Source organism: Pangasianodon hypophthalmus, chromosome 11 (genome assembly GCF_027358585.1).
Source record: "Pangasianodon hypophthalmus isolate fPanHyp1 chromosome 11, fPanHyp1.pri, whole genome shotgun sequence".
In the NCBI taxonomy this organism is placed as follows: Eukaryota; Metazoa; Chordata; class Actinopteri; order Siluriformes; family Pangasiidae; genus Pangasianodon; species Pangasianodon hypophthalmus.
Window position 1 is genome coordinate 5,790,818 of NC_069720.1, and position 17,767 is coordinate 5,808,584.

The 17,767-nt window shown below is 37.1% G+C and overlaps 2 protein-coding genes across 3 annotated transcripts; one reads left to right on the forward strand and one right to left on the reverse strand.

Moving 5' to 3' along the window:
* Positions 1 to 403: 403 nt before the first annotated feature.
* On the forward strand, positions 404 to 9,100 carry rfc4 (replication factor C (activator 1) 4). Of its 2 annotated transcripts, none has more exons than XM_026930675.3 (11): positions 404 to 512; positions 710 to 833; positions 2,934 to 3,012; positions 3,364 to 3,443; positions 3,959 to 4,078; positions 4,212 to 4,355; positions 5,243 to 5,363; positions 5,470 to 5,595; positions 5,691 to 5,771; positions 8,411 to 8,524; positions 8,911 to 9,100. In XM_026930675.3, the coding sequence occupies exons 2-11, from the start codon at positions 718 to 720 to the stop codon at positions 9,004 to 9,006; spliced, it is 1,077 nt and encodes a 358-aa protein (XP_026786476.1). In that variant the 5' UTR covers positions 404 to 512; positions 710 to 717; the 3' UTR covers positions 9,007 to 9,100. The 2 variants fall into 2 exon arrangements, with proteins under 2 accessions (XP_026786476.1, XP_026786477.1); XM_026930676.3 differs by having other exon boundaries at positions 429 to 546.
* A 1,009-nt stretch (positions 9,101 to 10,109) lies between these two features.
* On the reverse strand, positions 10,110 to 17,762 carry LOC113536391 (eukaryotic initiation factor 4A-II). Its single transcript, XM_026930273.3, has 11 exons — positions 17,630 to 17,762; positions 16,403 to 16,460; positions 16,181 to 16,313; positions 14,466 to 14,605; positions 14,095 to 14,263; positions 13,264 to 13,373; positions 12,824 to 12,967; positions 12,422 to 12,559; positions 11,750 to 11,839; positions 10,888 to 10,967; positions 10,110 to 10,805 (listed from the first exon to the last, which is right to left on the reverse strand). The coding sequence occupies exons 1-11, from the start codon at positions 17,656 to 17,658 to the stop codon at positions 10,661 to 10,663; spliced, it is 1,236 nt and encodes a 411-aa protein (XP_026786074.1). The 5' UTR covers positions 17,659 to 17,762; the 3' UTR covers positions 10,110 to 10,660.
* Between the last annotated feature and the right edge of the window lie 5 nt (positions 17,763 to 17,767).

Here is a 17,767-nt window from a genome sequence, read left to right on the forward strand (position 1 = left end):
GAGTGGAGGTTATTATAACAGCAAAGGAGAATAAATCTGGAATGAGATGATTAAAAAGCACATATGGGTGTGATCTTAAGGAGTGTAAATTTTCTAAAAGTGCGCACGTCACCTACATACTTCAGTTTCAAATTATATATTAATTAAGCATACAGAATGTGTATCATTATATCAACTCACTGTAATGATATTATATTGAGCCATTATACTGTGAAATAAATATTCAGTTCTGGTTGGCTGTACTTAAGTAATAACATCAATAAAATGTGCACAAATCACCATCCGTATTGATAAAAAAAAAAACAACAACAAAACAAAACAACAACAAAAAAAACTGCTGTCACGTCGAATACGGGCGAGAAAAAAAAAATCAGTAAACAGTTCCTGAAAGCGGTCGCCGCCAAAATGACGTTAGACGTGTCGTCATCAATTGTGCGCCTGGCGGGAATCTGGCGCTCTTTGCTTTTGGTGTTGTTTTCAGTTTAAACCCTTCATAAAATTTGGTCTTGTAGGTAATGAAGCTTTGTTATATTTGCACTTCTGGATGTGAGAGTCTTATTTATTCTCTGTAATAGAGTAAAGAGCTAAAAATAATGCCGTGAAAATAATATTACAGACTAGTTTAGCATTAACGTTATTAGCAAGACAGGTTAGTGTAATGGCTAGCTCACAAGGTGGCTTATAAATAATGTTTTGTTGTCTTGTCAAGGAGAAAACATGCAGGCTTTTCTGAAAGGAGCTACACAAGGTGTTAAACCTCAGAAGGACAAAGCCACAGCTTCAGGCAGTGGAGAGAATAAGCGACAGAAGCCAGTGCCTTGGGTGGAGAAATAGTAAGTGAATTTTTCTTTTCTGTCTCATCACATCACTTAAACTGGCTCTGATGGAGTGTGTTAGGTTTTAATTATCATCCTCATTCCTCTATCTCTTCAGATACACAACCTTCTTAATGATACATATAAAGTCTAAGGTTTTAGATTAGAAATTCCATGCAAGGACCTTGATTCATATTTAGTGTCCCATGCAGGATCTGGTTTCTTCAAGTTCATTTACTATTGCTGACTTTTTTTTTTTTTTTTACTTTACATGCATGCAAAATAATTAATCATGAATCATGTTCTTTCATGGTTGCAGCAATGCTGTTATTTTAAATTGGTAATAATTATTGACCACCCAGTTTGCATAATACCAAGAGAAAAATCTGTGAAGGACAGATAAATGTTTATAGCACAATATTGACAAAAACATCATATTGAGATCATATTGTTCTCTTTTGCCATGTATTAAAACAAACTTGGTGAAGCTGTGTTGTGTCACGCATAAAGAACGGCCTGCGTTGATTTAACACAATTGATCAAGCTACTAATCTGAAACCCTTTGAGATAATAGGAAATACAGTACTGTGCAAAAGTCTTAGGCACCCTTTTTTTCAGTACAGATTTCATTATAGATGTTCCCTGTATGACATCTGCATTATTGAGTCAGTACAAGAACATTTTCTATTTCTGTGGCAGATTCTCCAAGATGCTCAGTAAAACCATACCAGCTAATTTCCTTATAAAACTGCACAGATTGTACCTGAGACTACTGATGCATTTTTAAAAAGTAAACTGCTGTCACACCTAATAGTTAACTTATTACTGTTTACAGCTTTTTATGGTGTATTTTTTTATGAAGAATCATTTAATTTAATTATTTTTAACAGCATCTTTTCTTTGCAGCATTTCTTTGCATGTGCCTAAAACTTGTTTTAGGCAGTTTTTAAAATGGTTAGATTCAGGGCTGGCTGGTTATCAGGTCTCACTCTTTCAGGGAAAAAAGTACATTAAATAAGGCTCCAATTTGACATCTATATTATCTTATTTCCTGTTAACAAATGCTTAAAATGAATTCTTTTTTTTTATTTCTGTGGAAACAAGTGCAACAGCACTACTAGTGCTTGTAAATAAAATACACAGAATGGTATAAAGTAGATGCTGGGGCTGATTTCTTTTTAGCCCAGATTGTAGATTCATGCAGCCTGTAAGTGATTACACTTGGTTTCCATTTGACTTGGTGTCCATTTAAACCTAATTTACAGACACGATTGAGAAGGTGCATGTGAAATATAAAAGCAGTGTAATCAACATGAACAAGGTGGATTACTTTCTCAGTCAGTGATATTTCAAAATATGTTTGGCGGAGAAACTAGAAGTAAATAGATTAAACAAGCGTTGTTCAAACAAAGTACAAATTACACTAAGGGATGACAGAATCGTACGTTTTGTGCGTTTTGAAAGAAGGAGCAGACTAACGAGGAGCACAGCTTTTCTGTTTACCATACCATGCATTTTATTCCGAAGTAACAAGGCACGATAATGCGATTGTAACACTTGCCTTAAACAAATAGCAGTTCACACCAAGATTCAAATCTGTCTTTCATTATTTGTCTTTCTGCATGTATATGTAATAGTTTTATGCAAACCATAAGACTCAAAAAGGTTCAACTATAATGGTTTCATAAAAGTAATGCAGAGTTACTGATATATAGTAGATTTTTTTTTTTTTTAGTGCTCCCGTTCAGTATCCCATTTAGGTTGCTCAATTCTATGTTGAATATTTCCCTATCTCCATATTGAAGGATTCTGTGATCTCAGTATTTAAAGGTCAATACTATGATGAAGACTAACAAGCAATGGATTGCATATGGATGTAGCTATCTTGACTATCTTGACACACAACAGTGAAAATCGAGTCAATTCAATGCAGATTATGGCTGTATTTAATTTTATGTTTGGTTGAAGTGGGCACCAAATCTACAGTAGCTTTACTGTGACACTTGTGATAGAAATGTATAATGTGGTGATAAGTTATTACTCTAAACGTTTTAAAGGACTGCTCAGGATGTGCATGGCTTTTGTGTTAAAATCTTTTTTTTTTCCCCTTTTAAACAGCAGACCTAAGTGCGTGGATGAAGTTGCTTTTCAAGAGGAGGTCGTTGCAGTATTGAAGAAATCACTAGAGGGTGCTGATGTGAGTGTTTTCAAGGGTACAGTGTATAGACTTCCACAAGTCTATATACACCCTCTCTCCATTCATTATTACTCCACATTTAATCCGGGTTCACCGATAAATGATAGACGAGCATAAGGGGTTACGCTGAGCTACAGAATGAATAGTATTGAGGCTCTAAATAGAATATCTTGATGTGTAAACACCTCCTTCTGTATGTTCAGGATTTCACATAATTTGTCATGGGCTATTAGAAACGGCCTACTAGATTACACGTAACCCTCGACACACGTGCCACATGACAGATCCAGGGATTTTTATAAAAATGTAGAGTAAAACATGTTTTCTTTTTTTCTCTCTCTCTCATTATAGCTCCCAAATCTTCTGTTTTATGGCCCACCTGGAACAGGAAAGACCTCCACTATTCTTGCTGCTGCCAGGGAGCTTTATGGGTAAAAGCACACAATCTTTCTTTATTTTAGTCATAACAAACTCGCACCCTCTAGCTGAGCTTCCTCTATTGCACACTAATCTACTAATATGTGAAGGTGAATGGAAACATGGGAAGCCAGCAACTACGTTTTCATCTTGCTAGTGATATAAGAGTGCTATTATGAATACATGAGCTAGCAATTGGATAGTGTTGCTGTGATTGACAGCAGGCAGGGGAAGGCCATTGTTTCCATCCAGAGAGCTATCAAACACAGACAGCAAAATCTTACATAGCTGTGCCACATGGGAGCAACAATCCTTTGTTAAATTATTGAATAGAGCTTTTAATTTGCTCAGTGGACACCATATTCTTTCTCAGATAAAGTTGCACTGAACTGCTTGTAACCTGTGCATAGTGTGAAGTAGTGCAGTAACAGAAAGAAGGCTTTAAACATGGAAAAATATACACTGTATATTTTGGTAATAATTCCACATCTGCTCTGTTCAGCACTGATTTTACTTTTCTCGCCTCCAGACCAGAGCTTTACCGACAGAGAGTGCTGGAACTGAATGCCTCAGATGAGAGAGGGATTCAGGTGATTCGGGAGAAAGTGAAGAATTTTGCTCAGCTAACGGTGGCTGGTACGCGGCCGGAGTAAGTTTTGTTTAGATGTTTATGCTGGACTGTCCATAAATCTTTTTTTCATTGTGTGTCTGTGTGTGTGTGTGTGTGTGTGTGTGTGTGTGTGTGTGTGTGTCGGCTTAACCCTGTCCTGTCCTTCATCCAGTGGAAAATCATGTCCTCCATTTAAAATCATAATTCTGGACGAGGCGGATTCCATGACCAATGCGGCCCAGGCCGCTCTGAGGCGCACCATGGAGAAGGAGTCACGCACAACCCGCTTCTGCCTCATCTGTAACTACGTCAGCAGGTCAGACTGACTAAACACCGATGACATTATTAGGACTAAACAGAAGATCCAGAAGATCCTGGATCTTATATTATAAAGACTAAAGAATATCTAAGCACTAATATTTATTAGGATTGATATTATTATTACTATTAACACCTAAGCACTAATATTGTTAGGATTAATATTATTATTAACATCTAAGCACTAATATCATTAGGACTAAAAACCTCTGAAGATATTAGCTCTTATATTATTAGGATTAAACAGCAAGGAAGATCCTGGCTCTGATACTATTAGAACTAAACACCTCAGAAGATCTTAGTGCCGATATTATTAGGACTAAACACCGCGGAAGATTTAAGCTCTGACATTATTAGGACTGAACACCTCAGAAGATGTAAGCATTGATATTAGGACTGAACACCTCTGAACATTTTAGCGCTGATATTATTAGGACTAAACACCTTGGATGATTTTAGCATTTAAAATATCAGGACAAAGCACTTCAGAAGATCTTATTGCTGATATTAGTAGAATTAAAGTTAATAAAAATTGCACATTTAAAAACATTTTAGTGATTTAAGGGTTTGAAATTTAATGTACCAAACCCATGATATTCATTGAAAACAAATTTAAAAATGAATATACATAGTTTTGAATGATTTATGGAAATAGATTACAGTATTTCATTTATTTAGACTCGCTTTTCTTCGTCAAGTGATAGAAGGGTGATTCAAAGCAGATTAAACAGTGGAATTCGTTCTGACAAGGCTCTCCAGTTCTCCTGTTAACGTTTAATACCGTTCCACCTCTATGAAAAACTTAATAAAACAATCAGTACACAGATGCTGTTATTTCCTACTGGGATTTCGGATTGTTTACCATGTGGACGTTGCTTCTTGCAGAATCATCGAGCCTTTGACGTCTCGCTGCTCCAAATTCCGCTTCAAACCCCTCGCCAATGAGGTTCAGCGGGAGCGTCTGGTGGAAATCTGTGAGAAGGAGAATCTCAAATACAGCAAAGAGGTCAATATTAAAATCTGAAGTGTTTGGAATTCTTTGTGAGAAAGCTTCATCTGCATGTGGATGTGGCTGTGATGTTCAATGCTTGGTCCTGTGTGTCCTCTCGCAGGGGATTGATGCGCTGGTCAAAGTGTCAGAGGGAGATCTCCGGAAAGCTATAACGCTTCTGCAGAGCACAGCCAGACTCAGTACAGAGAAAGAGATCACAGAGAGCATCGTCGTAGAGATCTCAGGGGTGAGCCTTCGCATAACTCCACGTCTGTGTAATATATTTGCTGATTAAATGGATGTTTGGAGCTCTTTGAAAACATGATTGGATTTTGATTTTAGGTGGTTCCACCCAAAGTGATTGAAAATCTGCTTCAAACCTGTTACAAAGGCAACTTTGAAAAATTAGAGATTGCTGTGAAGGTGAGTATAAGGCGGAATATTATTTACTAAAAGGTAGACTAGATGATCTGATGCTCAGTTTCTGTATCAGGCTGATACCAGCAAAAAAAGTGGCTCAGTATCAGATCCTGTCACAAATGGCCAAGCTTGGAATTGTATTTGGAAAAGAAATTTACTTTTGGAAGTGGAAATGTTTACGTGTAAAAAGACTTGACTGGTTTTTCCTTTGTTAGGATTGATTTGATTATATTTATTCTTTATTATATTTACAACCTAAGTGGGTTTTTTTGTGTGTCAAAGAGTTTAACTCTGAATGTTAACTGTGAATTGGTATTAGAAACGAAAAAGTATCGTGCCATCTCTACTAAAAATTCATTTGATGCCAATGTCTTATTCAGTTTATTTAAATAGCAGCTTCACATTTTTTCTGAAAGTGGTGGTTTATTCGTTATAGAGTACGTGTAGTCAGCTCCAGATTTATTGGCACCCTTGGTAAAAAATAAATTTACTTCAGTTAAAGGTTAGATTTCTGTCAAGCTGTCAGCTTAATCTGTCAGTATGAGATTAAGCTATTTAACCACAGACATTAACCTTTTTTTACCAAGACTGCCAATAATTCTGAAGCTGAAAATGAAACATACACAATGTTCTCCTTATCATCCAATCAATGTAGACGATCAACCAAGATACAGTATGTATTGTGTCTGAAGTTTAGATTAGTTTGAACTGTTTTGCCTTAAAAGAGATCATTTGGCGCAGTAACACTTTGAGAATTAACAGAAAAATGTCTGTATTTAAATAATTTAATACACAAATTTTGAGCCACACCTCCTACCAAAGTCTGATGCCTGTGTGTAGTGACAGCAGACTATGTGGAGATTAAAGTGATTCAGCTTTAAGATGCAGCTGTGACTCTTTTGCCTATTTTTATAAACAATCATGTGCCATACACAGGCCTGTCACGATAACTACTTTTGTTGGATGATATATTGTCCCAGAAGTAATTGCTATATTAATAATTGCCAAACGATATTATCGTCGATATTACGAGATTAATGATATTATTGTCATTTTAAGACCATTTTATACCACTGATTATAATGATAATATAATAGCATAATAATGCAAGTACACCCTTTCAAAGAGCAGTGAACTTTTAATTCTTAAGAATATTCAGACTTTGCAATTGGAATGTCAAAAAACACCAGATTTTTAAATCAACAGTCCACAAGAGGGCACAACAAATAAATTCAAACGAAACAGTGCCTTGTTATATTGTTTATTGTTTATTGCAAAGAACAAACCTGGCTGTTAACAAAAAGTGCATTTATTTTTAAACTAAAGTGCATAAAATTATAAAATCAAAGGATTTAACCTACGCTCTCACACCAGTTCCAGTGTTCATTTTCACGCTGTTTTTAGTCAAAGTTTTTGTCTTCTGATAAATATTCTTTTAATTTAGTCAATATTTAATCATATTTATTAATTTTAGTCAATTTTACTCTGACTAAAATGGCATCAAATATTATTTTAGTTGACAAGAATATGAAAAATTAAACCAAATATTCACACATTTTATATATTAACTTAAACATGTGAAAACTGCCCTTGTTGTGAAAACCTGATCTCCTGAAATAATAACACTGCAATGAGTACACTATTGTAATACAATATTGTGAATTGTTTATGCTTTAGTTTGTCATTGTCCGTGTTTTAGTGCATTGTTACGGAAAGAGCGGATTCACAACATGACTTACTGTTCTATCTAGCGCATTACTTAGGTTCAAGTTCACTTGTGCATTCATGTCATTTTGTGCAGAAGCAAATTGTAATATTACGTTTATGTTGTGTATATATCTGATTAACTTATAAGTTAATTAAAGTGAGTTAATTAACCCGCTAGTGAAGAGCTTCAGTTTATCGGTGTTCATTCACTGTTCAGCTTCAGCTCAAGCAGCTTAAGCAGGTCAATTCCCGACATTATTGACTATGACTGGATTATTTGAAACACTAGAACTATTCTTTCTAGATTTTTCTTCCTCAAAAATCATTGTTAGTGCACTGTCAATATTTTGCATGTCATTTTTTCAACAGTATGTTTTAATTAAAATCAGTGCTAGTGCTTGCTACACATCTTAAATTTGAATGCAGAGTTTTTGCATTCTAATGTGCACTTTAATCTTAAATTCGATGAATGTTTGAAGTTCATGTTAACACAATGGGCAATACTGAGGTCAGCAATATATTGGGGTCATGTCCATATATTGTACGATAAGTCGATAACATAATTATCGTGACAGGCCTAGCCATACAGTGTCAGAAACTGCATACACAGGTGTTTCTGATTACTCACAACTCAACACCTAACATGTCTTAGCTAATCGACTAAAGGAATAAAGGGGAAGATGTTTACATCGATTTTTTTTTTCTTTTTACTTAGCCACGCTTAACTTTAGCCAAACTATGCTTTAATGTCTTTTTTTTCTTAATGAGTGATTTTCCATTAACATTCCTTTATTAGCTTAATGACTTTTCTGAAAACAGACTATAACAGTCCCTTGGATCCAGTACATGGATGACTCTCCATTCATAATTCTACAAGCATGCAGTCTAAATTGAGTTTAAAAACAGAGTCACTATTCTGTCTCCTGTATTTACAGAATATGATAGATGAAGGCTACGCTGCTACACAGATCCTCAGCCAGTTCCATGACGTTATTATAGAGGAGAAACTGGGTGATAAACAGAAGTCTGTCATCACTGAAAAGATGGCAGTAAGTGGAAACATCAGTGCTTATATATGCCAAATACACATTTTCTTAAAAGTGGAGTCAGTGATTTTTTTTTTTTTTTTTTTAGAAATATTTTCTGAAAATCTTCCTTCTTCTAAACTGTTAGCTTAGGTGAGAGAGAAAAAAAAACAAAAACAAATGTGGACCCCAACATCTAATCAAATTAGAAGGAGGATTCATGTCCACTTGCCTGCCAATTAATAAACCACCCCGTTTTATATTAGCATTCAGATGTGAGAGCCTCACTTCTGATAAAATCACTGACTACATCTTTAAGCTCTTAAGAACAAGGTTTACCTAAAGGCCTAAATGGTATATTGAAGGCTGTATTGAGAGTAACGAATGTCTGGATGTTTTGTTGTCTTTAGGTTGTTGATAAGTGCTTGGCGGACGGAGCTGATGAATACTTGCAGCTGCTGAACCTCTGCTCTGTGATCATGCAGCAGGCCACGCAGAGCGCCTGAGCTCACCACAGACCTTCAACACGTGCTCTCTATCTCACATAAATTAGATTTATTTTGTACATTAAAAAATTGTAATTAAAAATGTTTTCTTACACTTCCTTTGCTTGTTGCATCTCTGGCAAATAAATGTTAGATGCAGCAGGAGCTAACTTGTGACATAAAAGTAGTTCTCTAAAAGACATGAAATGCATTCAAAGGCACATTTGCAAAATTTTTATTTCCAAGTGAAATGGGAAAATTTCTTGTGTGTGCATCTGGGAACAGGGTTAGTTACTGAGGCCGGTCGAGGCTGAGGCCAATTTTTGTGCTCGCCTACATGAACTGTGTCTTTGCTGAGTATTTTCTTTTTTTTTGTCTTGTCCCACTCATGATGCACAGTGACAGTCAAAATGTGTGAAACAGTCGCTGCAATTTACTGGAAGATTACAGACAAATAAATTTTATGATTGCCTAAGATTTATCTGTCAAATACCTGAGGAAGGACAGTTTTGATTTCAGGTTGTCTTTAAGTATGTTCTGAAGGGGTCATGGTTATGTTGCACGTTCAGCTAACACAGCTAATCCATGCCTCTTTAGGGGTTGCAATGTGATTTTGTTATGCCAGTGAGACAGTGTTTAATCTACTGCACTTATTTAAACCAGTATTGGATATTAACAATAACAATTAACAATACACTGCCACGAGTTTTCCACTTCACTCAGCCTGGATAGCGTACGCTTGATTTTATGAAGTAGGAATGACCCTACAAATCCTGCTATGAGCTTTCACACTTTAATTATTTTATTAGGCTCACACTGACAGTGCCTTCCCTAACGCTCTACCAGTAACCCACAGGTTTGCATACCTGCTCTGCTTTGCTTATATCCATGGGTCCCTACATCAACACGTCTGTGTTCACTTCAGGAAGTGACTGTTCTGATGAATCTCTTACTTTACAATAGTTAGCCCTCTCCTCATGCCTGCCAGACACGTCATACTCTCCCTGACCTGTCCTAAACTGTAAATATACACAAAATGAAAGCACAGATCATGGTTAAGCAGGGTGGAAGAAATTATTTCACAGACATGAAGACAGAAGTACTGTGTCAATTACTTCACAAACTCACCAGCAAACATGTTTATTTTCCAGACAGCTCAAATACATTTCATAATCAATGAAGTGCTATTTATTGTTATTACTAAACAATGGCTCAGAAAACTTGTACCACATAATGGTTATAAATAATTTATCAGCTTTAATACAAGCATAAAATAATCTAAGATAAAGTGCTTATATAATTTAGAAAGGCCAGGAAATGTGAGCCTTGTGCTACAATAACTGCAGATGTTAAGTTAATCACGCGTAGTTGGCTGTCTCGATACAGCACGTATACCTTTCAGTCCACAGGTATACTGTATTATCAAATGGTAAAGAGCATCTAATACACACACTTTTATTATACTAGGAAAAATACCTATGAAGAAATAATTTTAAAGCACCCATGTCAGTATCATACCCAGGCAGTCCACTCATAAAGGAGTAGACTTTGAGCATTCCACTTTCAGCATTGAGACCACAAAATTCAAATATGGTTTCTGATAAAATAATGACAATGCGCCTCTGTTTTATTGAACAACAGTGAGCACTGCATTACGAGCAACCAGCTCAGCTATTTAAATCAGATCAGCCACATTCATGGGCATCTCCTCAACTGTAGTGTTGTAAAAAGTTTCAATGTCCCGAAGAATCCTCTTGTCCTCCTCCGTGACGAAGTTAATGGCGACGCCCTTCCTGCCGAAACGGCCACCACGTCCGATTCTGCAGAAAACGGGCGGTAGGGTTATAATCACACAACGAGTGAACATCTCAGGATTTCAGTGAAATGATGATCAGCACAAACCTATGGATGTAGTTTTCTCGGTTGGTCGGCAAATCGTAGTTAATGACTAGAGACACTTGCTGCACGTCAATGCCACGAGCCTGCGAGGAAATGAAATGAGAAAAGCAGGTTTTTAAAACATTAAAACATTCCTTCACTGAACATATCTATTGCTACTTAGTTAAGATGAAACTAAAGTATGGTTTCATGTGCAAAAAAAAAAAAAAAATCTTGATAATTTGATCAGCACCTTTAGTTGTACTTGTTATCTGATAATGGGGAAAACACTGGGTCAGTGTAAGGTAGTCAATAAGTTTTTTGTTTTCTAAATTATTCAGTTGATTCAGATGCTTGTCTTAGGTGTCAGTGTTAGGTCTTTGTGTGTGCAAGTACTGATCATTAGAGGGATCCCTCTTGAAAAAGGGATTTCAGTGATGGCTGTAAACTGTAAACTTATTCCATGATGACACAATTCAAACCTTTTATACATTTCCCAATCAAAGAACATTTTCCAGGTTTTTTCAGTAACTTTCACTTCAAGTAAACTGTGAAAACCCCAATTTATAGACTTTTATTCTTTCTTTTTAACCTGCCCAAAAAAACTCACTGAAAAGGAGGTCGAAAAAGATGTCTTGTGATTCTCTTTAAAATTGGTACGAATGAGAATGATTAATCGCCACTCTGAGTAAACCAGTCACGTTAAGGTGAATTATTTTTTCCCAAAACTGTTCTAGTTGACGTTAATGTTAGAAATGTCAGCATGTCAGCAGATATGAGCAGCATTTTCTAAATGTGGAAAATGTTCTCCTAAAAAGAACAAGAAACCTGATTTGAGGGGGAAAAAATGGCTCAATAGCTTATGAAAAGAATACAGCAAATTCACCAGCAAATCTGTAGTGATCAGCACCCTGCTGGATCCAGATCGAAACTCCCTCATAATCACATCACGTTCCTTCTGGTCCATGTCTCCATGCTGAAAGGATCAGAGCTGAGCGTCAATACAGAATCTCAGAATACGAACAGCAAGGCTGAGTGATAAGATGATGTAATTGGCTACTGGTGAAGATGTTCAGCCATAATAATTGACAGACAATGATGCATTTAATTATTACAAAACACTTTTAAATTCAACTTACTGATAACGAAAATACAACGAAACACTGAAAATAATTTAGCTGTGTACTTAAACTCTGCTCAAGCCAGGTATATCCATTAATTATGAGAAACCTCTGCACCCCACATGCATAGGAGGGATCATGTGACCTGGCTGTGGACTTCTGGGTTTTTAGACGTTTTATTTTTTAAGCCAAATTTGGACCAAAATTTATTAAAACTGTTATAGTCAGGCATGACTTTTGAAACGTGTGAGGGACGATTATGAGAACAGAGTGGTAAAAATTAGAACGCTATAGAGATCAATAACAAGCAGGTTACCATGACAACTCTGCTTTAAACAGACTTGCATGCAATTTATCAGGCTTCTCATGTTTTTTTTTTTTTTATATCACCCACCCAACCTTAATTAACAGTGTTCAACAGAGTGTTGGCTTCCTACCAGTGCAGAGACGGTGAAGTCCCGAGCGTGCATCTTCTCGGTCAGCCAGTCCACCTTCCGCCTGGTGTTCAGGAAGATCACAGCCTGGGTGATTGTCAGAGTCTCGTAAAGGTCACACAGTGTGTCTAACTTCCACTCCTGTTATAACAGATATAAACAAAATATCTAGAATACAAAGAATATCTCAGATGTTGGACCAGACCAAATGCTACTGACAGTTAAAAAATGTGACGTCAGACAGCTTTAGCTTGAATAAAATGTTTCAGAAAGCCATGCATCAGCTCCTGGATCCTGGAGCACAGGACAGTCTTTACAATGAACAGCAGCTGTTCTCGATCTTGGACATAACCATATAGTATGCGCTATACGATATTTATGACTGCTGGTATTTTAGGTGCTCACCTCTCGTTCCACATTGATGTAGAACTGCTTGATACCCTCCAGAGTAAGCTCCTCTTTTTTCACAAGGATGCGAACAGGCTCCCGCATAAACTTTTTGGTCACTTCCAAAACCTCAGCGGGCATCGTGGCAGAGAGAAGCACGACCTGGAACAGAGACAAGACAAGCTCAATGAGGATGTGCTGCTTTTAACACCGAACGTGTCTGCAGCTTTTATTTCACACCTGACCATAATGCCTTTAATCAGAATAAATGGCACAGTGCTGAGAACCTGACACGCTCCATTGGCTAATTACTGTATATCTACAAATAAACGATATTTTCCATCAAGCAATACGAGTAGTCTGTGTTCCTGGCACATGCATAGACCATTTTTTCACAGCAGTGGTACACTGAGATCAAACAACAAGCTGGAAGACACATAAAAATCACTGGTGCTCACTTGAATGTTGGTGCTTAGCTTCTGAAAAATTTCATAGATCTGATCCTTAAATCCTCGACTCAGCATTTCATCAGCTTCATCCAAGACAAACATCTTGATCCATTTAGGAGCTGTGCACAGTGAGAGGGAATTTAAAGCAAGCCCTCCGTGTAGCTACACACTGTAACTTATCTATGAGTGTCTTACTCTGACTTACAAATATGCATCATATGTTAGCATGATACACACTTTCTGAACGCTAGCAGTTAAAGTTGGCCAAAAATGAAATTTACACAAGCTTCCTCAGCGAGTTCGCTTCAAGTACACTCATATGCTCGCCACAAAAGGCACAATTTTGCTCAGTAATACCACTTACATAAGCATAATATACATTTTCCCGATTTTCAAATTTTTTTTTTTTTTTGGAAATAAAGGACCATCCTTACGATTAATTTTTAGATATCACCCTGCCCTAAGTAACAATGTTCAAAAGTGGGGCGTATAGTTTTGCTCACTAATACCATTTCTAGAAAAAGTCTCATCTCAGAAATACAGACTTTAAATATACAAATCTGATACAATAAAACTACATTACCACCTGTATCACTTCAGTGCACACTTTAGACCACACCTCCTACTCGAGACTTATTTTTTTAATTTTCTAAAAATAATCTGTTTACAGGTATCAAACATGTCTCAGCTAAATTAGATACAAATGACAAAATTGTGTAAATTTCATTTTTTAACTAACCCGCTATCTTAACGCTACACTTGTATTAAGAACTATATGAGTTGGTTTTAACCTACACTATTATAGAGTAAATGTAAATGCTAATTAGGCTGTTTACTTACACAGAAACCTCCTGTTTAACATGTCGAACACACGGCCCGGGGTCCCGACCACTATGTGGTAAGCCTCGGCTTGGAGTTTCTGCATCTCGTTTCGCACATTCGTGCCCCCGATGCAGGCATGGCATGTGGCACCCATATAATCACCGAGTGCCAGGATTACTTTCTGGATCTAATTACCCAAAAACAACAACAACAAAAAAACATATATGCAAATACAAAATACAGAGTTAAAAACAGAATCAAAATGATCTGAGTGTGTTTAGGAAAGAATGAAGAATGCATGTTTGTACCAAATACATTGATTTCTAAGCCTTAAAAAGGTGAGATGTTTGGGGTGAGTATCTTACTGCAGCGTCTCAGAGAGAGCGCACCTGTTGGGCCAGCTCTCTGGTAGGAGCCAGCACCATAGCCTGGGTCTCCTTCTGCTCCACATCCAGCTGCTGCAGGATGGAGATGGCGAACGTGGCTGTCTTGCCAGTTCCCGACTGAGCCTGAGCGATAACGTCATAACCTTAAAAAAAGACAAGAAATGATGTTAAAGCAATAAAAACCTAACCTGCCTCTAATGTATTTGATCGACGGTGTCCAACATAGGTTTCTGTGTGTTCTAGATGATAAGACATGTCACCCAAAATATTTTCTGTAAACATGCTGATGTGGTTTAGGACACAGTGTGACTTCACATGAGCAAAACTTTACAGCGTAGCTGAATGCTGTAACATTATGGAGGCTGTAACATCATATTGGACAACCTGAATCACTTTTTTTCCCTAGTAATTAGGCAAAGCTCGTTAAATGTGTAACTACAGCAGAAAGTCGTATGTGATGCGGATGAAATATTTAATATGAAATACCTAAATATGGGCTATCTCTGCTATCTTCAGAATCACTAATGTCATTAATATTAATATCTTCAGAATCACTAATGTCATTACATAGCTTAAGGATGTCCCAGGCATTGACTGTGGTATTAGCATCAAAGTTGAAGCTTTGGACACTGATCTGTTTGAGCAGAGCGTACAGATGAGGAGGTGAGAAAGCTGGACAGACTAAAAGACTAAAGCGCTGCTGCATTGTTCTCTTTAGGTAGAGATAACACAAGGGTTAATGCTGCGTTCACGACAACTGGGAATTTTCCAACTCGGAACCTCTGACTTCCCACATTAGATCGTTCACGCAAAATCAGCAGTCTGAAGTCGGAAATGAAATGAATACTTAAAACCAGTCTTCCTTTCGCTGACTAGAAGAACTGGAATTAAAGTGTTGTTTAGTAAGTTAGTGCTTCATTTATTTTTTTAAGTGCTTGTGATAATTCACTGTTACAGGTGCCAAAAATTAGATGAAAGGGCGGTTTGATCAAACAATCTCACAGAAAGCGAATTAATATTTCAACTATCAAAGTATCACCCAATATTTAGCGATTTCAAATATAAACAGAAACTCGAAAGCTGAAAAACCTTAAATCACACTGTTTTTTTTTTTTTTTTTTTTACTTGTTCTAACTTTTCCACTATGAGCGCCGCCATGTTGAAGTGACATCACAGAATCACAGCTCTGAGAAAACTCTTAAAAAAGCAGTATATTACACAAGAGACACTTTTCAGACAAAAACATAATGAAGGCTGCTGGGTTTCGCTGCAAAAATAAGAAGCGAGTGCGACAGTCAAAGTCTCCAGAAAAACTGTGGCTGCTTCTGCAAGATTCTCAGCAACACTTACAGCTCATTTCCTTATAAAACTGTACACATTGTACCTGAGACTACTAATTTTATTTTTTTAAGCGAAGGATCATCACACCAAATATTGACTTTGTTTCATTTATTACTGTTTACTGCTCTTTATAGTATTTTTTTTAATGTAGAAACATTTAATTTCATTATTTTTGAACGCATCTTTGCTCTACAGCATTTCTTCACATATGCCTAAGACTTTTGCACAGAACTGTACATATACATATATATACATATATATATATATATATATATATATATATATATATATATATATATATATATATACATATATATAAACTTTTGGAGCATCTGAAACCTGTTACAGGGTTGCAGTTTCTAACAGACAGCACTTACCTTTAATGCATGGAATGATTGCCCTCTGCTGAATGGCTGACGGTTTCTCAAAACCGTAAGCGTAGATACCGCGAAGGAGCGTCTCCTTCAAGTTCATATCATCGAAATTGTCCGTAATCTCGTTCCAGTTGCTCTGCAGAGAGGCCAAATTTTCAGATTTAAAGTCACAATCATTCAGCACGGATTTAAATCATTTCTGCGTGGCGAGGACGACTCACTCACCTCGATGACACCATCAGGCTCCATTCCCTCAGGGCCCCCATGGTCTCTGTCTCTAGAGCTGCAGCAGAAAATTATCATTAATACACGGAATTACAGTAATGTGATATGAACCTAGTAGTGCTGTCTGTGGTGGCATGGTGGTGCAGCGGGTAGTGTTGCCACCCCACAGCTCTGGGGTCGATCCTGAGCTCGGGTTACTGTGTGTGTGTGTGTGTGTGTGTGTGTGTGTGTGTGTGTAGAGTTTCACATGTTCTTCCCATGTCTTCATGGGTAGCTGGATTGGCTGTGCTTAAACTGCCCCTGAATATATATATCTGTGTGTGTGTGTGTGTGTGTGTGCGTGGTGATCTGTGATGGTCAATCCAGGGTGTATTCCCACTTCACACCCTGTGTTCCTTAACCAACATAAATCGGTTCCTGATGAAGATGAATAAATATCAATGCTGGAGAGCCATAACCATTAAAAGAGAATAATTTTTTCCATTTTATTTAGTGCAAAAGAACACTTAACACTCATAAAATTAACGTATAGTTCATTTATGAGTGCTTAAAATTAAATTAAGTAAAAATAATTTAATATAATTTTAACTAGTAATGTACAGGTTTCTTTTTTCTCTTACCTTGTTTAGCGGAAAGTAAGACAGATACAATCACTAAGCAAGGGCTCTGGCTGAATTCCAAATGGCTGCTAAGTAAATCTGTAGTGCACTAAATAGCATGTATAAACCGTCACTTATGCAGCGGCTCGTGTAGTGTGCAGATAGAGATTTGAAACACAGCCCCTGTCAATGGCTCTCTGTAACGGATTTTTTTAGAAGCCGGTATTGTTTTTTTCCTTTCCCATAAGACAGCATAATAAAAGGGAGGAATATAATATTCTATGCCTCAATACGTATGTAAAATAGTATATATATATATATATATATATATATATATATATATATATATATATATATATATATATATACATATATAAACTGTTTAAAGGCTAGCCAATTATTAGCCTTTCCACCATGTAACGCTACCTAAGCGGCCAGTTGACGTTAGCTAGCTGGCTAACGTTACTAACCCAGACGCTGGTTGTTATATAGCTACACAGTTAGCCGATAAGACTGGAATTCAGGCGTTTTAACTGTGCAGGGCGGGACTAAAAGATCAGGATGACACCGGGCTAAACTAGCACTCGCGCCAAGGATGCTTATGCGCGCGTATTAGAGCGGTTATTACCTGTTATAATCCGCAGAACCGCTGGACATGATCCGACCGAAGCTTCAGCGCCCGCTTAAAGAGGAAGTGCGCTGCGTGCGCAACACATATCAATCCGCCGACTCGCTCATTCTCTCTAGTTCCGGCAAAAAACCACAA